General features: G+C 48.5%; 1 protein-coding gene across 2 annotated transcripts; it reads left to right on the top strand.

The window, feature by feature from the left end:
- The first annotated feature begins 357 nt into the window (after positions 1–357).
- HTR1D (5-hydroxytryptamine receptor 1D) lies at positions 358–23,643 on the top strand. 2 transcript variants are annotated; one of them, XR_011466021.1, is made up of 2 exons: positions 358–581; positions 15,624–17,992. XR_011466021.1 is itself a non-coding variant. In XM_070379305.1 (2 exons), exon 2 carries the CDS (start codon positions 21,610–21,612, stop codon positions 22,741–22,743), a length of 1,134 nt encoding a protein of 377 aa, XP_070235406.1. In that variant the 5' UTR covers positions 358–581; positions 20,897–21,609; the 3' UTR covers positions 22,744–23,643. The 2 variants fall into 2 exon arrangements, 1 of the variants encoding a protein (XP_070235406.1); XM_070379305.1 differs by lacking the exon at positions 15,624–17,992 and adding an exon at positions 20,897–23,643.
- The last annotated feature ends 2,512 nt before the right edge of the window (positions 23,644–26,155 follow it).

Raw genomic sequence — 26,155 nt, 5'->3', positions numbered from 1 at the left:
AGACAGGGGGCAGGGACAAATGGGGGAGGCTAGGCTTTCACCAAGGTCTTTGGGCAGGGCCCACCTCTCACCACCTCTCACCACCCCTCCTCTGGACCCAGTCCGCCCTCTCCCCTACAGGTGGGGGCCCGGGGTTACCGGGCTGGGGATTTCGTCAACCCCGCTTCCTTGTCGCCCACCTACCCCTGAAGCTAGGGCTGCGGCGAGGGCGGAGGCGGGGGCCCGGAGCTGGGGCCACGCGTCCGGGATCGGAAGGGGGCCGAGCCTCCCTCGGGCGGGCGGCGGGCAGAGTGGGGAGGGCGCCTCGCGGGGGAGGAGCTGGGGGCAGGGAGCGAGGAGCGGCGGCGGGCGCGGGAAGGGGAGCCTAGAGCCGGAGCCGCAGGGCGCCGGGAGGTGGGCATCGCGAGGGCGCGGGGCCAGGGCAGGGCCCCCGGGGCGGCGGGGCGGGCGGCGCGCCCCAGGCTCCACTGGGGAGGTCGCGGCGGAGATGCGGCGGCCGCCGGCGGGGAGACGAAGCGCTGGCCGAAGACGAGGACCCGGGCCGGCGAGCCCGCGGTCCGCACCTGCGTGCCCGGGAGCGGGTAAGCGCTCGGAGCCCGGTGCCGCCCCAGGGAGGGGCGCCGGGGCCCCTGCGGCTCGCAGTCCGGCCACCCAGGTGGAGCTGGGCGGGGAGGCGGCGCCCTCCTCGGCGCCCCGCGGGCCCGAGCGTCTCGCCTCCCGGTGCCTTCGGACGCGGGGGGCTAGTGCCCGAACGCCGGAAGGGGCTTCCCGGAGGACCTGCCCGGCTAGGGGGGCGCGTCGCGGGGGGCGCCGTCCCGAGCCCCCGGATGGAGGGTGGGTCGAGGCAGCGCTTGGGGCCGGCTGCGGGATGCCTGCCTGGCGCGCGTTCCCGGAGATCTGGCGGGGCGGGAGGCGTTCCCCCCATCCCCGGGGCCGGGGGCTGCGACCCCCCACCAAGTGGCCCGGGGCGGCCGAGGGTGGCCGGGCACCGCCCCCTGTCCGCCAGGTCCGGGCGCCGCGGGCCGCTCCTTTCTGGAGTTGGAGGAACGTCTAGTGTGGAGAGCGAAACCCGGCGGCCCTAACTTGCTTTGTGACCTTGGGCGGGTCACTCACTGAGTCTCCTCGAGCCTCAGTTTGCACATCTATCAAATGGAGAGGATAATTCTTTCATCCTACAGGGTCCATTGGCGGGGTGGGGGGATGAGATGCCTTATGAATGTCTTTTTATATACTGTAAAGCTCTGTCCAAATCCCAGTTAATTACATAACAGACATGGAAGAGAACTAAGAAACCTGCTTTACTGCAGATGCAGAGAGCAGGGAATAAATCTCGCCCAAGGTCACACTGCGTGGAAGAGAAGATAAGACTAAAGTCCCTTTGCCTCACTAGCTGGGGAAGGTCTAAGGTTAAGAGCAGGGGCTCTCAGATTGGCTGCCTTAGCACACAGGGCTTGGCTATTTACTAGCTGTGTGACCTTGGGAAAGCCCTTAATTTCTCTGAGCCTTGATTTCATGCTATGTCAAAAGGGGATTCCAGCGTCCACCTCACAGCGTTGCTGTGCAAATCAAATAGGCCATTCCTGAGCGCAGCACCTGGCTGCAGACAGCAGCTCAGGCACTTGTGGCTGTCACTGCTCTGGTTGGTAGGAGCAACCTCTCACTGTCTCCCTGGAATCCGCTTCCAATGCTTTTTTTTTTTCCAGTACTCATTGATTTTTATTATTTGACTCTCCAGGTTTTAGTTGTGGCATGCCAACTCCTAGTTGCAGCATGGGATCTAGCTCCCTGAGCTGGGATTGAACCCCGGACCCCCTGCTTTGAGGGTATGGAGTCTAAGCCACTGGACCACCAGGGAAGTCCCTCCGGTGCTTTCTAATCACCACACATTGTGGGTCTTTGCTCTCCTTCAGGTGGCTCTCTTCCTCCACAGCCCAGGGTCTTGGCCTTCCTCACCAGGGCATCAAGATACTCTTTACCAAGAGCCGCCAGCAAAAGCCACTGGGGCAATTGGGCCTTTTGCTGTTTTCGGTCCTGTCCAGGTGGAGGGGAGACGTGGGTGGCCTTTGGCGTGAAGGCATTGGGAAGCCAGTACTTAGAGGATAGCATGGGGGTGGGGGAGCCACCTGGATGTGATTGGCACATTGGGGCCTCTTCATCTCCTAGTGGTGCCTAGGACAGGTTGGGGAATACAGAGATGCTTCCTCAGTTTGTCAGTTGTCTGATGGATAAATAATGAGGGTGACCACCCCCGGGTCATCCCTTCTCTCCTAGCCCACAGGCAGATAATTGTTTTTCTTTTTTCTTTTTTTTTGATGAGGGTGATGTGAATGTGAGCAGAAATTCAGATTCTCAGAAATAGGAGTTCCTAGGACCTGAGAGACCCCTCTTATTGCACAGATAGCCCTCATGAAGGGGGCATCGGCCTGCCAAGGTCACCCACGGCCTCCAGGAAGCTGAATTCAGCAGCAACTGTTCAGTCTTTGACTTCCTTCCTGATGACCCTCCTGGCTCTGGAAACACTCTCTTCTTCTGGCTCCTGCGACTTGACCCTCCCGTGTTTTCCCTTCATCTGTTCTTTCTGCAGGTTTAGCCTCCTTTCTACAGCCATTAGCTGTTCTGCTGTCCCAGGCGCTCCTCTCTCCTCATAGTAGACACCCTCCCTGGGTGATCTTAGCCTCTCCATTGGCTCTAGTTCCCACCTCTGTGCACGTGACTCATAAATGCATGTCTCCAGCCCAGATAGCTCTTCAGGCTGTAGATCCACCAATCTATTGTCAGTCCGGCACTGTTCGGGGCTTTCCTGGTGGCTCAGACAGTAAAGTGTCTGCCTGCAATGTGGGAGACCCAGGTTTGATCCCTGGGTCAGGAAGATCCCCTGGAGAAGGAAATGACAACCCACTCCAGTACTCTTGCCTGGAAAATCCCATGGACAGAGGAGCCTGCTAGGCTACAGTCCATGGGGTAGCAAAGAGTTGGACACGACTGAGCGACTTCACTTTCACTTTCGGCACTGTTCTAGGCCCTGGGGAGAGAGCGATGAGCTAGAAAGTGCATGGGGGAGGAGGGGAGACAGGCCATAAACACACAAGCAGAAAATATCAGATACGATTAACTGCTCAAATGAGCGTGAAGCAAGGTGATATGGTAAAGGATGGACTACTTTATGCTTGGCTGGTCCAAAGCTTTGCCAAGAAGGTGATATTTAATGGGCAGCAGGGAGTAGGGGATGGTAAGAGATGAAGTCAGAGAGGTGGCTGAGGGGGGCGGGGGAATTATCTAGGGCCCTGCAGGCCATGGTGAGGCTTTCGGATTTTATTCTGAATGGAGAGTTTTAAACAGGAGAAAAAGGAATGCTGTTATTTTTCTTCAGCCCATTTGAGCCTTACGTGAAGTGTTCCTCTATGTTGATTGTAAGCCTGTTGTGCTCTGGTCGCTGGAATGGGGAGGAAACGGGTAGATCTTCAAGGGGCTTCCAGCCAGAGGAATAAGGAGCACAAACAAACCTGGAGAGGGACTTGCCTGGTGGTCCAGTGCTTAAGAAACGACCTGGCAATGCAGGGGACTCGGGGTTGATCCCTGGTCAGGGAATAAAATCCCACGTGCTGCAGGACAACTAAGCACCTGTGGGGAGCAAGAGTCAGGCTAGATAGGTAGGGAGTCCAGATGGGCAAGGCCCGGACCCGGCATTTATTTGCTGTGTGACCTCCTCAGCTTCCTAATTCATAGAAGGGAAATAACTAGTTAAATGCTGGGAAGAGGGAGGGACGGAGGTTTCTTCCAAGTGCTGGGGATGGATGAATAAGAACAGGATAATGCCCACACAGGAAGAAACAGGCAGGGGGGGCTGGGTGGGCGAGGACCGTCGTGGCTCAGTTGAGTCTGGGTTCCCTGTGAGACATTCGGGGGGGATGAACACAAGATATTTGTGACTAGTTGGCACAAAGCAAGGGCTTGGGGGACAGACATAAAATTGTCAGTGTGCTTCTTTCATTCATTCTTAGTCAATCCTTACTGAATCATTATTAAGCCCAAACATACAGCTGTGAACAAAACCTGACTCTGCTCCAGGAAGTTACCATCCTGTGGGGAGAAAGACCCACAACACTGGAGGCAGGATGATGAGAATTGTATGGTGTGAATCCTGCCGTGAGGACTCAGCTGGCACCACTGAGCAGAGACTGGCCCCACTTGGGTGGAAGGGGTGAACACATTTCAGCAAAGAGGAGACAGTTGAATTCAATCCTGAGGGGGACACTGGAGTTGGACAGGTGGGTGAGGGCGGAAGGGTACCCCACACAGAGGTCCCTGGGCTTCGTGTCCCCCATGTCCCCCTCCCTTCCAGACTCAAGTCCAACAGGGAGTCAGGCAGTCAGCATGTGAGCCCCCAGGGTAGGGGAGTCCAGTGTGATAAGTCATAAGAAGACCAAAGGGACGGGGAGGAGGGGGGAGCAGTCCATCCAGAGAAACCTGCAGAGAGGGTGGAGGAGTGGAGAGGAGGGCATTCCAGGTAGAGGGACTCGCCCATGCGAAGGCTCAGAGGAGAGAGAGAAGCACAGGGTTTTGTAGGAGGAGGTCTCAGCCAGGCTGGAGGTGAGGTCTCTTGCTGAGTGCAGGTCAACAGGAGGATGAGAGGAGAGGACTGGACTGTGCAGTCTCTGGAGAGATAAGTAGCAGGAAGTGAAGAAAAAGGATCTGGGACTTCCCTGATGGTCAGGGGTTAAGATTCCATGCTTCCACTACCTGGGACATGAGTTCGATCCCTGGTCAGGGAACTAAGATCCCCCATGCCACCATGGTGCAGCCAAAAAAAGAAAAAGGAAAAGAATTTGGGGTGCATGGCAGGGAAGATTTTGCTTTCCCTGGAAGGGAAGTCTCATGGAATAGATGTCATTGGCCCCAGGTCCTCTTCACTTGCTGATTCTATTTGTTGCCAATGCTCAGTTTCAAAGCCGCCTTTTCTTTCTTATTTATTTATTTGTGGCTCCACTGAGTCTTCCTTGCTCTGTGTGGACTTCCTTTCGTTGGCGGCAAGCAGAGGCTACTCTTCGTTGCGATGTGTGGGCTCTAGGGGTCAAGAGCTTCAGCAGCTACGGCTTACAGGCTCAGTCGTTGTGGTGCGTGGGCTTAGTGGCCCCACAGCATGTGGAATCTTCCCGGTCCGGGGATCGAACCCATGTCCCCTGCCTTGGCAGGAGGATTCTTATCCACTGCACCACTAAAGGAAGTTCCTTCAAAGCCACTTTCAGCAGGGATCTTAGGGCTGCTGCAGGTGCTAGTTCTCTGTGGTCGCAGGTTCCAGGAGGGTTTCCCCAGGGCTGCGGTGTCTTCCTAAGAGCAGGACCCACATCTGTATTGCTCTTGGCAACATGTAATAGGCTTTTCTTTTCTTTTTTTTGGCCACACTGTACAGCTTGTGGAATTTTAGTTGCCCCACCAGGGATCAAACCCATGCCCCTTGCAACAGGAGCATGGACTCTTAACCACTGGACTGCCAGGGAATTCCTGTGATAGGCTTTAAGTCATTCACTATTGAAGCGATGATGAGTCAATAGCTTCAGACAGGTGGAGTAGTTTGTCCAAGGTCACAGAGCTAATAAATGGCTGAGCTGGGAAACAAATTCCCCTAACTCCAAAGCCCTACCTGACTTTAAAGTTTATATTCTCATCATGGCTTGTATTGTGCTTCCCAGCAGGGAAAGCAGGTGGTGAATCCTGTAAACACCAACAAATTCAGTGTTTAATTTCTAGGAAATGAATTCCTGTTGTAAGTACCCTGCTCATCCAGTCTGGAGAAGTCAGTGTCTCCCCTGTCCTGAAAACGGTTTCACTCCATCCATCAGCTCAACTGCTTTCTGGGGACCCAGATGTGTAGCATCTGGCGGGAAGGGGCAAGTTGAGCTCCAGGACCAGAGGCTGCGGCCCTAAAGGTTTCTTGCAGAGTGTGGTCTGCTTTGCAAGTCTGCTCCCAGGATTACTTCCCTCGTGTGGAAGCTCAAATGGGAAGCGGGGAGAGGATGTGACAATGCCAAAAGCGTGTGGTGTGACTTGGCTGTGACAGCGTCTGGATACACCTGTCCTGAATGCTGCCGCCAACTGGAGACGGTGGATGGGAAGGGGCATGGATGGGACTCCGAAGATGCAGTCTCTGCCTGTAACTCACTGTGTGACCTTTGGCTAGTGTCTCGCCCTTTCTCTCCCTATCAGCACCACCAGGGAGTTGGAGTGGGTCATTCCTAAGGGTCCTTCTTGCTCTGACACGCTGAGATCCCCCTTAAACCCCAGGGCTGACATTACTGTTACCCTCATGCGAGTCAGTGGCATCAGCGGAGCTGCAGCATCGCCTGACAGCCTGTCTGAAAGGCTGCATCTCAGCTCCTGCTCCAGACCCACAGAATTGGAATCTGCATTTTTAAGAAGTATTTATTTATTGGGACTTCCCTGGTGACTCAGTGGTAAAGAGTCTGCCTGCCAATGCAAGAGATGCAGGTTTGATCCCTGGCCTGGGAAGATCCCACGTGCCACAGAGCAACCAAGCCCCTGCCCCACAAATACTGAGCCTAGGCTCTGGAGCCCAGAAACGGCAACAACTGAGCCCACGTGCCACAACTTCTGAAGCTCACGCGCCTGCAGCCCATGCTCTGGAACGAGGGAAGCCACCACAATGAGAAGCCCTCACACCGTAACTAGAGAGTCACCCCAATTGCAGAAAAAGCCCGCACAGCAACAAAGACCCTGCACAGTGAAAAATAAATAAATATTTTTTTTAGAATTAAAAAAATGTTTAATTAATTTATTTGGCTGCCTCAGGTCTTAGTTGCAGCGGGTGGGATCTCTTAGCTGCAGTATGTGGGATCTAGTTCCCTGACCAGGGTTTGAACCTGGGCCTCCAGTGCTGGGAGTGCCGAGTCTTAGCCATTGGACCAGGAAAGTCCCAGAATCTGCACTTTTAAAAAGATGGTCGGTAATGCATGTGTGCATTCAAGTGTGAGAAGCGCTGCTATAACCACCTTCCCGCCCTTCTCTTTGGGCTGTGGTGGAAAAGTAAGCAGAGGATTGCGTGCAGAGTGTGAAAGGAAGGTGTCTGCACACCCTCCTCTGGACCCAAGTCTCTCCCTCTACCTGGCAGAGAGAGACCCCCTTCAGGCGAGAGTGATGGAGCCCAGAACGTATCAGGGACCCAGGGGAGATTTTTTGAATGTGTGGCCTCACATGTAGTTTAATAGCTGTGAATGAAGAAGGAAGTGGAACTGACTTGACTCAGTACCTTTTATGAGTGGTGGAGCTTGGAACAGACCAAGCCAGGTTCCAATTTTGGATCTATGTGTTCTAGCTTTGGGGCTTTAGACAAAACATTTCTTTGAGCCTCAGCTTCCTTCCCTGGGAAATGGATTTAATAATAGCACCAACTTCAGAGGGTTGTGGTCAGACTTCAGTGAGTTGATATAGGGGAAGTGCTTAGCACAGTGCCTGGCACATAGTAAGCTGTTAATAATGTTGCCCATTACTTCACTACTACTGCTATTCCAGCCCCTGTCCACAAGCTCCAGGTACTGTCCTAACCCCCTTCCTGGGACTGCATTGAATTTCATGAGAATTGTTGTTCACTTGCTAAGTTGTGTCCGACTTTTTGTGACCCCATGAACTGCAGCACACCAGGCTTCCCTGTATTTCACTATCTCCCAGAGTCTGCTCACATAGTAATGCCATCCAACCATCCCATCTTCTGTCGCCCCCTTTTCCTCTTTCCCTCAGTCTTTCTCAGCATCAGGGTCTTTTCCAATGAGTCGGCTCTTCACACCAGGCCAAAGTACTGGAGCTTCAGCTTCAGCATCAGTCCTTCCATTGAATTTTCACGGTTGATTTTATTTAGGATTGACTGGTTTGATCTCCTTGCTGTCCAAGGGACTCTCAAGAGTCTTCTCCAGCACCACAGTTCAAAAGCAGTAATTCTTTGGCGTTCAGCCTTCTTTACGGTCCAACTCACATCTGTACATGACTGCTGGAAAAACCATAGCTTGACTATAGACCTTTGTTGGCAAAGTGATATCCCTGGTTTTTAATATATTGCCTAGGTTTGTCATAGCATTTCTTCCAAGGAGCAAGGGTCTCTTAATTTCACGGCTACAGTCATTGTCCGCAGTGATTTTGAAGCCCAAGAAAATAAAGTCTGTCACTGTTTCCATTGTTTCCCCATCTATTTGCCATGAAGTGATGAGACTGGATGCCATGATCTTTGTTCTTTGAATGTTGAGTTTTAAGCCAGCTTTTTCACTCTCCTCTTTCACCCTCATCGGGAGGCTCTTTAGATCCTTTTTGCTTTCTCCCATAAGGGTGGTGTCATCTGCATATCTGAGGTTATTGATATTTTTCCTGGCAATCTTCATTCCAGCTTGTGCTTCATCCAGCCTGGCATTTTGCATGATGTACTCTTCATAAAAGTTAAATAAGTAGGGTGACAATGTATATACAGCCTTGACGTACACCTTTTCCAATTTTGAGCCAGTCCATCGTTCCATATCTGGTTATAACTGTTGCTTATTGGCCTGCATACAGGTTTCTCAGGAGACAGGTCAGGTGGTCTGGTATTCCCATCTCTTTCAGAATTTTCTACAGTTGTGATCCACACAGTCAAAGGCTTTAGTGTGGTCAATGAAGCAGATGTTTTTTGAAATTCCTTTGCTTTTTCTGTGATCCATAGGATGTTGGCAATTTGATCTCTGGTTCCTCAGCCTTTTCTAAATCCTGCTTGAACATCTGGAAGCTCTCGGTTCACATACTGTTGAAGCCTAGCTTGAAGGATTTTCAACATTACCTTACTAGCATGTGAAATGAGCACAATTGTATGGTAGTTGAAACATTCTTTGGCATTGCCTTTATTTGGTATTGGAATGAAAACTGACCTTTTCCAGTTCTGTGGCTACTGCTGAGTTTTCCAAATTGGCTGTCATATTGAGTGCAGCACTTTAACAGCATCATCTTTTAAGATCTGAAATAGCTCGACTGGAATTCCATCACCTTCACTAGCTTTGTTCGTGGTAATGCTTCCTAAGGTCCTCTTGACTTCACATTCCAGGATGTCTGGCTCTAGGAGAGTGACCACGCCTTCGTGGTTATTTGGATCATTAAATCCTCTTTGTATAATTCTTCTCTGTGTTCTTGCCACCTCTTCTTAATCTCTTCTGCTTCTGTTAGGTCGTTCCTTGCCATTTCTGTCCTTTTTTGTGCTCATCTATGCATGAAATATTCCCACCCCTCCAATTTTCTTGAAGAGATCTCTAGTCTTTCCCTTTCTATTGTTTTTCTCTATTTCTTTACACTGTTCACTTAAGAAGGCTTTCTTATCTCTCCTTCCTATTCTTTGGAACTCTGCATTCAGTTGGGTATATCTTTCCCTTTCTTCTTTGCCTTTCACTTCTCTTCTTAGCTGTTTAAGGCTTCCTCTGCTGCTGCTGCTAAGTCGCTTCAGTCGTGGCCGACTCTGTGCAACCCCATACACGGCAGCCCACCAGGCTCCCCTGTCCCTGGGATTCTCCAGGCAAGAACAATGGAGTGGGTTGCCATTTCCTTCTCCAATGCATGAAAGTGAAAAGTGAAAGTGAAGTCGCTCAGTCGTGTCCGACTCTTAGCGACCCCATGGACTGCAGCCCACCAGGCTCCTCCGTCCCTGGGGTTTTCCAGGCGAGAGGACTGGAGTGGGGTGCCATCACCACTTTGCCTACTTGGCATTTCTTTTTCTTTTTTGAGACAACAGTCCCAAAGTGACCCCTAGGGGGCGATACCACCCCTGTGATATTGCTTTTGTTTTTATGTTTTTGTTTTTTGGCATATCCCAGACCAGGGATTGAGCCAGCTTACCCTGCATTGGAAAGCGAAGTCTTAACCACTGGGCAACCAGGGAAGACCCCACAGATGTAATTGTAGATCTAGAAAATTTAGAGGTAACCACTTTAAAATAAAAGTGAAATTGATTTTGATTTATATTTTACTTATTCAACATATCCAAAATGTTATCATGTGATTGATATAAATATTTATTCTATTAATGGGGTATTTTACATTGTTTTTTGAAGTAAGTCTGAAACCCAGTGTGTTTCGCACTTTCAGGCTCTCAGGGGCCACATGTGGCCAGTAGCGACTGCTCTACACTTTCTCAGGACTGGCTGTGACTTCCAGCTATTTTATGTAGTGCCTATGTGGCCTTGGGCTAGGCGTTTTACCTCTCTGAACTTCAGTTTCTTCATCTGTAATATGGGGGAATTTCTACCCCAAGAGGTAGTGTGAGAGGTTAATGGTGAGAGTTTAAAACCTTTCTGGCCTCTTTCTCACAAGCATGAGAGCACCCAGTGGGAGTCTTTGTGCAATTTAGTCATTCAAAGTGGTCCCTTCCCTGATGAATGGACTTTCCTGGACGCTCAGACGGTAAAAGTGTCTGTCTACAATGTGGGAGACCTGGGTTCGATCCCTGGGTCGGGAAGATTCCCTGGAGAAAGAAATGGCAACCCACTCCAGTACTCTTGCCTAGAAAATCCCATGGATGGAGAAGCCTGGTGCAGGCTACTGTCCATGGGGTCACAAAGAGTCAGGGCACCCAGTGGGAGTCTTTGTGCAACTTGGTCATTCAAAGTGGTCCCTTCCCTGATGAAGGCTGGTAATTGACACAGTGCAAGGCTGAAAGTAAGACAGGTTTGAATTCTCATATTTCCATGTTATAAAGGCCTTGGAAACAACCTTTACCTTGTTTCAAGATAACCAGATCGCCAGTGATGAAGATCACCAGAGATCATCCAGGCCAGTGGTTTCCAAACCTGGTTGCACCTTAGAAACACATGAGGAGCTCTGAACAATTACATTGCTTGGGCTCTAGCCCTCGGGGGTTTAAGCCTGGACATCTGTATTTTCTTGTTGTTTGTAACAGCATTTGTATTTTTTTTAAAGTTCCCCCAGGTGATTCTGATGCACAGCAAGAGAATCTCTGATCTGACCCAACCCTCTCATTTTCAAGATAAAGACCCTGAGGCCCAGAGGAGGAACTGTCTTTTGTAAGGTTGCAGAGAATTCATGGCAGAACCAAGCTAAAGTCCAGGGCCACCGTCTCTCAGTCCAGTACCCTGTTCTCAGGGCCCATTCCTCGGCTCATGGAGCCTTTCATAACCATTTATTGACCTCATGCTGTGGGCCAGGTGTCATGGTTATAGGAGCTAAATAAGATATGGTCCCTGCACTCAATGTTCAGTGGTGGAGAGTTTGGTGTGGTAAGAGCCTTGGTGGTGGGCATCCAGAAGAGGGGGACCTCACCCAAGCTGGGGGGGAAAGCCTTTAGGAAAGGCTCCCTGAGGAGATGCCAGAGTTTAGTCCCGGAGGGTGACTTAGGCGGAGGACACAGCAAAGACAATGGTGTAGAGCAGGACACAGCTCTGGGACCTGGGTACGGCAGGAGGGTGCCAGCAGGAACTCAAGCAGGTCTGTGATGCTGGATGGGGAAGGTCACAGCCTGCGAGGTTCAGAGGCGATGCTGCAGATGTGATTAAAGGTTCATGAAGGTTCTCTTCGACCAAATGATGGAGCTGAGACTTAATCCCAGGTGCAAGGGGAGCCACTGGAGGATTTAAGAGTGCCATGGTCAGACTTTTAGTTAAAAGGAAGATTCCAGGTGTTACGTGGTAAGAGAATGGAAGGAAGTGGAGGCAGGGAGACCATTTAAGCCACAGAGGGACTTCCCTGGTGGTCCAGTGGCTATGACTCCATGCTTCCAGTGCAGGGGGCTCGAGTTCGATCCCTGGTCAGGGAACTAGATCCCACATGCCACAGACAAGAGTTTACATACCTCAACGAAAGATCTTGCATGCTGCAAAGAAGATTGAAGATCCTGTGTGCTGCAACTAAGACCTGGTACAGCTAAATAAATAGATCAACAAAATAAATTAATGAATAAATACTGTATTAAGCCAGAGAAAATTTTGGCCCCAAACAGGAAGTGGCAACAGGGGTAAAGAAGAATAAAGACAGCCAAGGCAGAGTTAGGTTTAGACAGTGAAGCTGGTAGAATTCAGTAATTCAGTACTACCGTACTATCCTTACTATACTGAGAGGAGACTATACCAGTCAGCTATGGCTGTGTAACAAGCCACCCCCAAACTCCGTGGATTAAAACAGTAACATTTACTACTAAAATTCATGCGTCTGGAGACTGGCTGATTTAATCTGAAATGGGCTGGGCATGTTTGCTATTTTAGCTGGGCTCACACGTGTGTCTGCCGGTCAGCTGAGGCGCTCTATTCTCCGTGGGGATTTGCTGGGGCCATTGGTATAAGCAGCTCTGTTCCACATGTCTTTGTCCCCTCCTCTTGGGGCCAGTGGTAAGCCCATACATGGTCTTCTCATGGAGATGATGGACCACAAGCAGAAATATGCACAGCACCTTGAGAACTAGATTTAGAACAAGTTCACTGTCAGCCTTGCCTGACCCTGCTGGCCATGGCTGATCCATGCTGAGCCCAGGTCCAGGAAATACATGCCTTCTCTTGACAGGGGAAGATGGGGACAGCATGGGGAGGTGGACGCTGAGCTGAGCTGGGAGGGAGGTGGAACTTTCCTCTGAAATCTGGGGCAAGACATCTGTAATCTTTGGGTCTTAGCATCTCAGCTCGTTATGTTGGTTTATATCATTTTAAAAGTTCCTTCAAGGGACTTCCCTGGTGGTCCAGTGGCTAAGAGTCCATGATCCTGGTGCAAGGGGCCCTGGTTCGATCCCTGGTCAGAAAACTAGGTCCCACGTGCTGCAAATAAAGATCCCCCACAACCAGGACCCAATGCAGTCAAATAAATAAATGTTTTTTAAAAATAAACCAAAAAAATAAAAGTTCCTTCAAGATCATGTTTGCTAGGGAGGGACTGTTAATTACAACTAACTAAAATGTCCAGAGCATCCACTCCATGGCGGGTGCTTTTCACTCAGCTCATTCAAACAAAATAGCCCTGTAGTGTTGGTACTGTTACCCTACCCATTTGCCACACGGAGAAACCGAACTCAAGAGGTTAAATGACGAGTTCAAGGCCCCCTTTGAGCACAGAACTGGTACCCCAGTTCTTAGGCACTTAACCACTAATTTTGGGGGGTAAACATTTTTACAAAAACAAAAGTACCCCAAACACAAATGCACAGACTGATGAATATTCACAAAGTGAATGCACCTAGCTCAGGAAACAGAATACAGTAAGTCCCCTCCATACAAACGAATTCCGTTCTGAGAGCACAAGTCCAATTCGTTTGTAAGTCCAATCCCGTTAGCCTAGGTACCCAACACAATCAGGTATAGAATACTGTGTGATAGGTCTATAGTACTTTTCACACAAATAATACCTTTTTAAAAACAGAAAATAAAGCATTTAAAATTTTATAGTACAGTACCTAGAGAAGTACAGTGGTAGAGCATAACAGCTGGCATCCAAGGGCTGGCATCGAGTGAACAGGCGAGAAGAGTTACCGACGGCAGGCGGGAGGAGAGGTGGGAGGTGGTAGATCTGAAGGATCGTCAGCAACAGGAGACAGAGGGCAAGCTGCAGTTTCACTCACGCCTGATGTTGATGGCACAGGTTCTGGTTCCTTGCTGGAACCAGATGCAGGCATTTTTGAAAGTTCACATGTAGCGGGCAGACCATATGACCTTCACCCAGCAGCCCCTCTCATATTCCCTCCCCATCACTGCCTCTTTCCCCTCAAACACAACACACTAGCGTGACTCCCATCACAGCAGATCAGTTTTGCCTGTTCATGAACTTTATGAAGCTTGACTCACACGTGGGGTCATAGCACTGAGTGTCTTCTGTTCCGTGAAGTTCATCCACATGGCTGAGTGTGGCAGGGAGGTGGGGCTCATTCTCACTGGCCTGTAGTATTCTGCTGTAGGAATACGCCACAGTGGATTTATCCATTAGACTGTTGACCTTTGTTTGGGTGGCTTCCGGTTTGGGGTTGCTCAATAGTGCTGTTATGAATAACTCTTGCACATGCCTTTTGGTGAACATTTGTCCATGTTTTTATTGTTTTTATTGGGAGCAGAAGTTCTAGCTCAGAGGTTTGGCTGCTTTTGATTTTTCGACATTTGCCAGATTTTTTAAGAGGTCATTTTATTTTGTTATTATTTTATTATGACTCTATTGAGTCTTTGTTGCAGCATACAGGCTTCTCCAGTTGCAGCAGTTGAGCTTAGCTGCCCAGCAGTATGTGGGATCTTAGTTCCCCGACCAGGGATCGAACCCATGTCCCCTGCATTGGAAGGCAGATTCTTAGCTACTGCACCACCAAGGAAGTCCCCATTCTCTAGATTTTAATTGAGGTGAAATGTTGACTCGCTCAAGAAACTGACTAGATTTCAAAACTTCCATTCATTTACAGATATACTGATTGATGGATAGATGGACACACGCTCCTATTAAAATTTTTTAATCTTCCTCTCATATTTATTTCACTCATGGGAGATAGACTTGATACCCTGATTTTACAAAGACCGAGATTGTGGGAGGTCCCATGAGCAACAGATGAAATAACAGCTGTGGATGTGCTTTGTAAAATAAAAAGCAGTGTTCAGATTTGAGGAGAATGGTTTCCCTGGTCAGGGCTCACTCATCCGTACCGCACAGCTTCCAGAGAAAGAACAGACAGAAATTCCTCTGTGGGGCACTGATTCTGCTGCATCAAATCTTTATCACAGCTTATTGGTTTTTTTTTTTTTTTCCTCCAAAAAGATGGGACAGACTTCTGAGGATACATTAAACCCATACATCCTCTTTGTTTCTGGCAAGGCTTTATGACTCACTCAGTTAAAATAAAGCTCCTTCTGAAAGGGAAGTGACAGATTCTTCTGCAGGCTGGAGGAGTTGAGCCCTGGGTGGGAAGCCTTAGTTAAGAGGGGTTAAAAAGGATGCCTGCAGTGACTGTGCCTTCCCGGAATCCACATAGCAGTTCTGGGCAAAAGGCGTTAGGACCCCAATTTACAGATGAGAAAGAAAAGCACAGGAGGTGAAGTGACTTGCCTCGTCCCCAGCGGGGATCGTTTGGTGGGAAGGAGCTGAAAATCCTCTGTCTGATTTCTCTTTCTCCCGGCCTGTTGTGTCCATTTGAACTGGCTCAACAGAAAAAGTGTAAGTTGCTACAAATGAGGTTTCCTTGGTGCAGAGGCTGCTCATGGACGTCTAAGGGTAAAGAGTATTCACTGGGCTTGGAAGGCTCCTTCCTTCTCCTCTCCTGGGGCAGGTGGGTCTCCTCTCTCCCTGCTCCCTTCTCCGGGTCCCCTGTCCTCCTGCCTCTCTCTGCAGACCTGTTGGTTGGTTGTTTACTGATGGCTTTTCCCACCCCACCCCCCACCACCATGTGCCCCTTGGTCACGGCTGTGGCCTGATTCCTGCCCCAGAATCCTTAGCATTCGAGTTGCTCCCCCTCCATCATCTCTCCCTCCACTCAGCTGTTCACAGTCTCCAATTTAAATTCCCAAGAGAGAACCTGCTGGTTTGTTTTGGCTCACAAGTCCACCCTGGTCCAGCCAGCTGTGGTCAGAGGTAGCCTGTGGACCAAGTTGGAACTGGGACCCAGGCGTCGCTGCTTTTTCCTCTCTACCCCTCTGCAGAGACGTTGGAGCTGGGAAGCATATGATACGGCTAGAGTCTGTATGATGTGGACTCCAGGGAAGATGCTACTGGGCTCAGGAGAGGCTGAAAGTGAAAGTGAAGTCACTCAGTCATGTCCAACTCTGCAACCCCATGGACTGTAGCCTACCGTGGGATGTTCCAGGCAAGAATACTGGAATGGGTTGTCGTTTCCTTCTCCCAGGAGAGGCTGAGGAAGGGCCTAACTTCGCTTTGATGACTGCCAGGACTGTGGTGGGCAGGGGAGAAGCTCCCGGGTACGGCTGGTAGTTCTGACAATGGTGACATCACTGGCTAAAACGGACAGCGATGCCTTGTTTCTAGCGAGGGAAGAGACCTTGTCACCTGGAGACCTGAACATGGTTGGATCCATCCTGGAGAAACCAGAGAAGTCATCATTTACTATGTTGGGCATTAAGATCCATGCTCTAATCAGTTCTCCCTAAACTCTGGCGAGGTGTGAATTATCACCTTCATCACTGGAACTCGGAGAGCTTAAGTAACTTACCCAATGGTCACAGCAAGCAAGTGGAGCGAGAGGGACTGGGACTTGAGCCTGCCTTACCCAAAATGTGTGCTTATTGCCATTCCCCTCCAGCTCTGTTATTATGGTTACATTTATCCAGGATGCTACAATTACATCTTATCATATATATGATCTTATTGGAACACCCCTTTGGGGCAGCATAGCCATGCTAATGTTCCCGTTTGTTACAAACAAACTGAGGGTCAAAGAGAAATCATGTCTTGCCCATGATTACCCTGCTGATCAGTGGCAGAGCTGGGCTCAGAACTCAGAAATTTGGGACTAGGATGTATGGATAGGTATTAACGTGTCAGAATCAAGGTATCAACGCTGGTTCCAATACTACGAGTGCTGGTCATGTGCTTTTCTTTTTTATAATGTACAAAACTGATTAAGAAAAAATATGAAAATCTCAATTCCCTACGAAAGAATATATATGTGTGTGTGAATGTATTTATAAAACATACTTACAGATTAAAGACTAACAACAACCATGTACTCACTACTGCCTTAAGAAACATCGCTGATACCTTTAAAACCCCTCCGTGATGATCAAATCCCTGTTTCCTTTCCCCTCTAGTGGTAAACACTAGCTTTAATTTTATTGCTATTTTTATTTATTTATTTACTACACCGCTTGTGGGATTTTAATTCCGTGACCAGGGATCAAACCCATTCCCTCTCTAATGAAAGCTCTGGACCGCCAGGGAATTCCCTGAGTTTTATGTTGAATGTCTCCTTGCTTTTCCTTATGGCTTTGCCACATATATTTATATCCTTAAACAGTTTGTTTCCTCTGGCATGTTTTTGTTGTTGGCACTGTTATGCACGCGCTTTGATTTACCCAGTTTTGCTGCTCTAGCAGCCGGCACAGGAATACGCCGTATTCTGCCATCCTGCTCCTGATGGATGCTTGGGTGCTTTCCAGTTGTTTGCTGTTACAATCATTACTACTGTGATTATTCTTGTTGCTGTCTGCCGGGGAACACACTGAAAAGTTTCTCTGTCTTATGTACCTGGGAGTGGAATTACTGGGTCATGAGGTGGTCATTACAGTTTTAGATTTATGACATAAGGCCAAATTGTTTGCTAACAAGTGTACTCCAAAGTATACTTAACCAGTGGGAGGTGATAATTTCTGTTGCTCCCACCTTTACCAAATGACATGACTCAACTAGATTAAAATTTTTTACCTACCTGCTGACTGAAGACAGTAGCTCATTGTTTGAATTTTTGGTTTTTTACCTTATTTGAAATTACATACGATTTCTGTTTTTTATCTTATTATTTGATGGGAGGGTTGACTATGGACCTAGAGTCTATATCTCCAAAGGTAGCTGGATTGTGGGAAATTCCCCCAACTTTGTTCAAGTTGGGGAAGAACAGTAGGCAGGAGACAGCCTCAGAATTGTGTGACTCCCAAGCGGCAGGTATAAACAGTGGAATATTACTCAGCCGTAAAAGGAACAAAACAGTGTCATTTGCAGAGACATGGATGACCTAGAAGCTGTCATACACAGTGAAGTAGATCAGAAAGAGAAAAACAGATATTGTATATTAATGTTTCTATGTGGAATCTACAAAGATTTGGTACAGATGAACTTATTTGCAAAGCAGAAATAGAGACACAGAGGTAGGGAACAAACTTATGGATACCAAGGAGTGCATGGGGAAGGGATGAGCTGGGAGATTGGGATCGACATATATACAGTACTATGTATAAAATAGATAGCTAATGAGAACCTACCGTATAGCACAGGGAACTCTATTCAGTGCTCTGTGGCAAGCTAAATGGGAAGGAAATCCAAAAAAGAGAAGACAGATGTATTCACATAACTGATTCCCTTTGCTGTACAGCAGAAACCAACACAACATTGTAAAGCAGCTATACACCAATAAAAATTAATTAAAAAAAGAATCATGTGGCCTCCTACAAAGCTCCAGTCTGGCATTCCTGTCCAAGGCAATCCACACTGTCCTTCTTCCCAAGATGTCACCCACCAGCCTCCCGGGCCTTTCTGAGCCCACACCTTTCACTGGAATGAGGTCATTGGAATGCCTGGAACCCAAGGAGTGACCCCCTGGGTTTGTGGGGCAAGCACACCAGCCTTCCGTGGGAAATGACGCCACCTCGCTCACCCAGACCGTCTGGAGGGAAGAAAATTCCGAACAGTCCAACCTGACTTCACATTTTCCCTGTGAACCAAAGGAGAGCTTCAGCCAGAGGCCTTTGGGAGTGGAGGATGGGGCAAGGAGGCTGGTGGGGTAGCGGGAAGGAATCACCATTTTCCTGTATCTCCAGGAGATCCCAAACCAGCTTCATGCCTAGAAGCAAACGTGCCGGAAGGCTTTTCTTCCTGGACTGAGGCAGTGTGGAGAGGAGTGGAAATGTCAGAGCTGACCCTGGACCCGGTTTTTCCACTTCCACCTGGTCACCTTGGGGCAGGTGACATCACCTTTCTGAGCGCTGATTGGTTCATTTGTCAGTTGGGGGCCATGGGTGGAGTGGGTCCCACCCTGGAACATACGAAGAGCTCCATCAAAGGTGTGATGATAATATTCCTCAAATTCAGGGAATGTTTCAGAACAGGTAGCTTAAGAAGGGTTTTCTTAACTCAGGCTGTTTTCTCTCCTCTGGGCAGATATTTTTTTTAAAGACAAAGCACACTTTTGGGGCATGAGAGGGAAACTACCATTTTGCACGTTCAGCTTCTTAATGATTTAAAATCAATCAATAGGGACTTCCCTGGTGGTTCAACCGTTAAGAATCCGCCTTCCAATGCAAGGAATGTGGGTTCGATCCTGGTCCAGGAACTCAGATCCCACATGTCATGAGGAATAGCTAAGCCTGCATACTACAGCTACTATGTGCATGGGCCACATCAGGAGAATTCTTGCGCTGCAACAAAAGATCCCACGTGACACAACAAAGACCCTGTGTCCCACAGCGAAGACCCAACACAGCCAAATCAATTAATTAAATCAAAAATAAAGCCAATCAACAGCCGTAGACTGAACTTTTCCAACAAAGCCCAGGGCCGAGCAGAAGGAAGGAAGTAGGATGACAATGATTCTTGGCATCTCTCGGGCTTTTAGTGGGTTTCAAAGGCTGACCTTGCCAGGAGCAATGAAAGCCCCGAAGCAGTTCTGGTTGGCAGGTGGGTTGGCTCCTGTTTTGGGAAAGAAATCTGAGACATTAGGATTTGCCCAAGGTCATACAGGAAGGTTGGGCTAGAACAAGGATTAGAGCCTAGACTGCCCCAGTCCAAGCGAAACTTTTATCCCGTGCCCTGCTGCCCCCCACCCCCCCCCCCCACGCCTAGAGCCTGATCCTCTACTCTCTGCACTCCAGCCTCCAGGCCTTTACTCTTATCTTTCCAGCTACCAGGAATGCCATCCCTCTCGACTTTGACTACTGAGACCCTTCTCCTTAATGTAGGTAACCAATGGAACAATATGCAGTCCTTAATAATGAAATTGTGGAGACTTCTCTGATGGTTCAGTGGTTAAGAATCTGTCTTGCAAAACGCAGGGGACTCGGGTTTGAACCCTGGTAGGGGAACTAAGATCCTACCAGCTGCTCGGTGCCGCCAGTAAAGAAAGTGATATCACATTTTTTAGAAAAGCATGTATGTATAATATATATTCTGCCTTGCCAGCTCCATCCCAGGGTCCTTGACACTACATGTCTGCCTCCCTTCCTGGGCTGTGAATGTTCTCAGGGCAAGACCTCTTTGCTAAGTTGAGCTGGAAGAGATAATGATAAATGAATCATAGGGATTCCTAGTGGAGTAGTAGCACTCCACACAAGACAAGGGGAGACGGAGTAAGGTTATTGATGGGGCTAAGAGGTCTTAGCATTCTTCTCGCCAACCCCGTACACCCAGGGGCTTCCTGCCAGACCCTGTGGACTTCAGATACCAGGACTTGCCCGTGTCCCAAATACTGAAACCCAGATTCAAGTCCACAGACACAAAGAAAAGAAAATGATTCTTCAAGATTGTTTTGTGACTTAATTTCCAATTCTCATTTGCAAAGCCAATTTTATTTTTGTATTTCAACTTTCACCATGAAACAAAGCACAGGATTTTTATTTTTGCACTTAATTTTTTTTTTTTGGCCACATGGCTCGTGGAATCCTAGTTCCCCAACCAAGGATCAAACCTGGGCCCACAGTCATGAAAGTGAGGAGTCTTTACCACGGGACCACCAGGGAGTTCCCTGCAGTTCACTTTCTTTGCTTAATGAAAACGTGTTGTTTGCACGTTTGATTTTAAGAGTCATACATGCCCACTCTAGGAAATTTGGAAAACTCGTATGATAGGGAAAAGGTCACCACCCCCTCCCCAATTCCTAGAGAAGTACATGGTAACAATTTGGTATCTTTCCCAGTGGCCTGTGTGTGTGTGTGTGTAGTTATTTTTATTTAGGTTCCATTGTTGCTGAATAAATAGGATGATTTCTGATTCACAATGCACAGAGCTAGTTTCATGTACCTGTAAGAAACCTGTGATATGTCCAGCAGCTGTGATCCTGTGCCCCCTCTGAGAATTGTGGGGGTGGGGCTCCTTGCCCTCCCCCGCCTTCTCCAGACCTGTGTGGAAATGCCAGTTTGGCTGCACGACTGCCAGCACTAAGCAGTATCCTTTTAATCTTATAGTTAATCTCAAACGTCTAAACTGTCCTTCTAGAACCTAACTCTACTTTTTGTCTTTCCTTAACCCCCAGAACTTCTGAACACGTGGCCTTCGGGATGAACCCACAGTGATCTCTTTGTTTTGCCTTCTCCCAGCTTAGGCATTCTTCGAGTCTTGGTAACTGGAATGTTTTGTCTGTCTGTTCAGGCTCCAGACGTTTAGTGGGACAGGGACCAAAGTTAACTACCTCATGACACATGCAGACGAACCTGGGAAAACTGTGAGCTGTTGACTGCGCTGTCTCTCTGAATCAGCTGGCACTTCTTTTTGTCTCTGGTTAAAAAAAAAAAAAAATTCCCAGGGGTGACCTGAAATCCAGAATCTTCTCAGAATAGAATGGAGGAAATTCTTAAGTTCTCATTAAACACATTTATCTCTCAAGCTTTGGAAGGAGCCAGAATGCCAAAAGCAAGAATTTCAGAGCGTTGCAGAGACTGTTTTGATATCCTGGTAAATGTCTAACAAATCCAGCATGTGTCCTCAACGCCTGATCAGTTGCTGGGCAAAGTTCCAGAACAGTGAGACCTCTTGGGAATCATCTGATTTAGGAAAGACCTTTAACTACCAGTTAAAGGTAGTTACCTCAGTGTTCAACGGTGGAGTTTTGAGGGCTTTTCGCTGGGTTCTGTTCTGACAGCTGCCTCCCACCAGTGTGAAACAGAAGGATGACCTTATTCTGTGAGCAGGACAACTGTGAAAGGAGCTGTGTATGTGAAAGTCTGTGGAAAGACAGAGCCACCTAGAATGTCCCTCCCAAACCAGTCAGCAGAAGGTCTTCTGCAGGGGGCTCCCAACAGATCCCTGAATGCCACAGCAACTCCAGGGGCTTGGGACCCGGGGACTCTCCAAGCCCTCAAGATTGCTCTTGTCGTGCTCCTTTCCATCATCACCCTGGCCACAGTCCTGTCCAATGCCTTTGTGCTTACCACCATCTTCCTGACCAGGAAGCTCCACACCCCAGCCAACTGTCTCATTGGCTCCCTGGCCATGACGGACCTCTTGGTTTCCATCTTGGTCATGCCCATCAGCATCGCCTATACCACCACCCACACCTGGAGCTTCGGCCAACTCCTGTGTGACATCTGGCTGTCTTCTGACATCACATGCTGCACGGCCTCCATCCTGCATCTCTGTGTCATTGCTCTGGACAGGTACTGGGCCATCACAGATGCCCTGGAGTACAGCAAACGCCGGACTGTGGGCCACGCAGCCGCCATGATCACCGTGGTCTGGGCCATCTCGGTCTGCATCTCCATTCCACCCCTCTTTTGGCGGCAGGCCAAAACTCATGAAGAGATGTCGGACTGCCTGGTGAACACGTCTCAGATCTCCTACACCATCTACTCCACCTGTGGGGCCTTCTACATCCCGTCCGTGTTGCTCATCATCCTCTATGGCCGTATCTACATGGCCGCCCGAAACCGCATCCTGAACCCGCCGTCCCTCTACGGGAAGCGCTTCACCACCGCGCACCTCATCACAGGCTCTGCAGGGTCCTCGCTGTGCTCGCTCAACCCCAGCCTTCACGAGGGGCATTCTCATTCCGCCGGCTCCCCTCTCTTTTTTAACCACGTGAAAATCAAGCTTGCCGATAGTGTCCTGGAACGCAAGAGGATTTCTGCTGCTCGAGAGAGGAAAGCCACAAAAACCCTGGGGATCATTCTGGGGGCCTTTATCGTCTGCTGGCTGCCCTTCTTTGTAGCATCTCTGGTCCTTCCCATCTGCAGAGGCTCCTGCTGGATCCACCCAGCACTTTTTGACTTTTTCACCTGGCTAGGCTATCTGAACTCCCTCATCAATCCAATAATCTACACTATGTTTAACGAAGAGTTTCGGCAAGCGTTTCAGAAAGTTGTCCGTTTCAGGAAAACCTCTTAGTCTTATTTGATGGTGACTCTTGATATCTTTTATGTCCTGAAAACCAACTGGAAATTGTCTTTTTTATTTTTCCTGAGAGTTGGGTTAGTTCCGATATCTTAGGGTTTGGTCCAGTTGATAGAATTGTCTGGTGTTCTTTTTTGCTGTTGTCTTGACTTCTGAGCCACCAAAAGCTGGGCAGCTGTGTGAAAGGGGGCAAGACTTTACTTAGTGTAATATTTTCATGGTTCATCCATGTTGGAAAGAATGTGACCTACAGGTTTCCCTATTGATGCTATTTGGGCAGAAAACTGGCTAACTCTGTAGAAAGACCCCAAGTTCAAAACGGGAGACTTTCTGGTCTACCTAAGTTTTGCATGGAGCTCTAAATTGCAAGAGTCAGACATGACTTAGCAACTAAACCACCACCACCACTAAAGAGAGTCAGTGAGATGAATGACCTGAGTTGAAACAGAATTGGAGTTGGATGGAGGGTTTCCATTCCATGCGGTGCCTTAGTTGGAAAATAACACCCAAGTATTTCTTCCACTGAGTCCTTCTTAGATTGAATCTCCCTTAGTTGATCATGAGGAAGAAGTCAGCATTTGAAGTGCCAATGATATAGAGTGATGGATACAGAGCGACAGAGAGAGATTCAGAAGCCAGGGGCAGGGGAGTGGATGGCTGGGACCAGATCAGCCACCCGTCCTCCTCCTGCACCATCTGAATGTTCTGAAGTTAAAACCCACAATTTACCCCCATTGAAGCAGACTGACAGAATTGGCACCTACCAGGCTTTCAATGGAACACCATTCTGAACTTTTTTCCTGAATTATTTTTTTACATCCCATTCTCATTAGAGATCTTAAGGTGTTGAGTCTTGTCAAATAAAAAGCATGAGACATCATTATCAGTAAAGTCTTTGAGTAGTTTTTACTCCCTCCCTGGATGTAGGGGCTTCCCAATTCAATTTAATCTCTAGCATTTACTGAGCACCTACCACACTCTGGTCCCTGTGCCAGAATCCTGGTATTTATTGTTTGATTGGAGTCTGATAATAACGGTGCATGCTAAGTCACTTCAGTTGTGACTGACTCTGTGAGACCCCATGGACTGTAGCCCACAAGGCCCCTCTGTCCAAGGGATTCTCCAGGCAAGAATACTGGAGTGGGTTGCCATGCCCTCCTCCAGGGGATCTTCCCAACCCAGGGATCGAAGCCCCATCTCTTTACATCTCCTGCATTGCAGGTGGATTCTTTAGCACCACCTGGGAAGTCCCATAACAGTGGAAGTCAGTATAACGTGATGATTAGAGCTGAGGACCTGATGCCTCAGTTCGAATCCAAGTACTACCAACTTCTACCTGGATGAATGACCTTGGACAAGTTTCTTAATCTCTTTTTACCTCATGTTCCTCAAATGTAAAATGAGGAAAATATCGGGTGGTTATTGTATATTTTAACACAGTGGTTGGCACAAGAGCTCTTATCATTTCAGAGATGCAGAAACTCACCTGCCCAAGATTAAGCAACATAAAAATAGCTACTATGTACTGAGTGCCTGCAATGCTCCTCACATACAATTTCTGTCTTGCTTTCCAAACTCGTTTTACAGATGCAACAAAGAAACTTGCCTGTGATTAGGGAAGGTTTCATAAGAAGGTGACACATGAGCTGATGAACTTTTAGGGGATGGGAAACTGAGAAAGGGGAGGTGTGACAAAGCTTCAGGGGAAGTTGGTTCAGAGCAAAAGGAAGGTAGGGAAGGTCATGCCAGGTGAAGAAAAGAGCAAGGACAGAGCCTAGGAGGCCTGTAAGGCTCCATGGGATCTCTGGGAACATGGAGGAGAGTCAGGAATATGGAATATCAGAAAGGGAGAGATAAGCAGGGAGGCCGAGATTGGTGTAGGGGGAGCACCCAGGGGAGTCTTGTGCTGACCTTTAAGTTTCTGCTCGGCATCTCACAGTGTGTTTGCTGACCATTTGCATCAGAATCTCCCAGGGAGATTCTGTCAACCCTGAATTTCTGGTTCCCAACTCAGACCCACTACATAAGAATCTCTGGCAGTTAAACCCAGGAATTGGGTTTTAAATAAACTTCTCTTCACTTCTTGCATCAGGTCAATTCTATCCACTAGGTTGTTTCCAATTTTCTAAAGTTTCTAAAATGATTGCATCCTTGTCTAGGTCACCCCATGGGAGTGCTCCCTGAGCCCAGAGACACGTCTCTGCACACTCACTCCTCTCCTCTGCTCTCTCATGCCCTTCCTGACTTTCCTTTAAGGCTGTACTCTTCCTCACCAGCTCTGTGTCACCTAGGGCCATCTTTCTGGTCTGGGAAAGATTAGGAAACCAAAGACTGGACAGGAATCTATGTACACACAGTATGTATCAGTGGTTAAGGGCACAGGCTGTGAGGTCAGAAATACCTGCAGTTGGAGCCCAGTTCTGCCATTTATCAGCTCTGTGACCTGGGGGCAAGTCCCTAATGTCTCCATGCTCCGGTTTCTTCATTGGTTAGTGGAGTTGTCCGTATCTAAGTCATAAGATCTCTGTGAAGATTAGATGAGGCAGTGATTTGCAAAATGCTTCTCACACTGAGCACTGTGCCTGACACTAAATGCTCAGTGAAATGCTACCTGTTACTATTTGAGAACTCTGAGCCAGTTCCAAAAGAGGCTCAGCCTTCTTCAACTGTCTAGGACAAAAGTTTTTATTTATTTCAGTTCAGTTCAGTCGCTCAGTCATGTCTGACTCTTTGTGACCCCATGAACTGCAGCACGCCAGGCCTCCCTGTCCATCACTGACTCTCAGAGTCCACCCAAACCCATGTCCATTGAGTCAGTGATGCCATCCAACCATCTCATCCTCTGTCGTCCCCTTCTCCTCCTGCCCTCAATCCCTCCCAGCATCAGGGTCTTTTCCAATGAGTCAGCTGGTCCCATCAGGTGGCCAAAGTATTGGAGTTTCAGCCTCAACATCAGTCCTTACAATGAGCACCCAGGACTGATCTCTTTTAGGATGGACTGGTTGGATCTCCTTACAGTCCAAGGGACTCTCAAGAGTCTTCTCCAACACCACAGTTCAAAAGCAACAATTCTTCAGCGCTCAGCTTTCTTCACAGTCCAACTCTCACATCCATACATGACCACTGGAAAAACCATAGCCTTGACTAGACGGACCTTTGTTGGCAAAGTAATGTCTCTGCTTTATAATATGCTATCTAGGTTGGTCATAACTTTTCTTCCAAGGAGCAAATGTCTTTTAATTTCATGGCTGCAGTCACTATCTACAGTGATTTTGGAGCCCAGAAAAATAAAGTCAGCCACTGTTTCCATTGTTTCGCTATCTATTTGCCATGAAATGATGGACCAGATGCCATGATCTTAGTTTTCTGAATGTTGAGCTTTAAGCCAAATTTTTCACTCTCCTCT

This window comes from Bos mutus, chromosome 2 (genome assembly GCF_027580195.1).
Source record: "Bos mutus isolate GX-2022 chromosome 2, NWIPB_WYAK_1.1, whole genome shotgun sequence".
NCBI lineage: Eukaryota > Metazoa > Chordata > Mammalia > Artiodactyla > Bovidae > Bos > Bos mutus.
The sequence above is the reverse complement of the archived record's forward strand: the minus strand, read 5'-3'. Positions and strand labels throughout refer to the sequence as shown.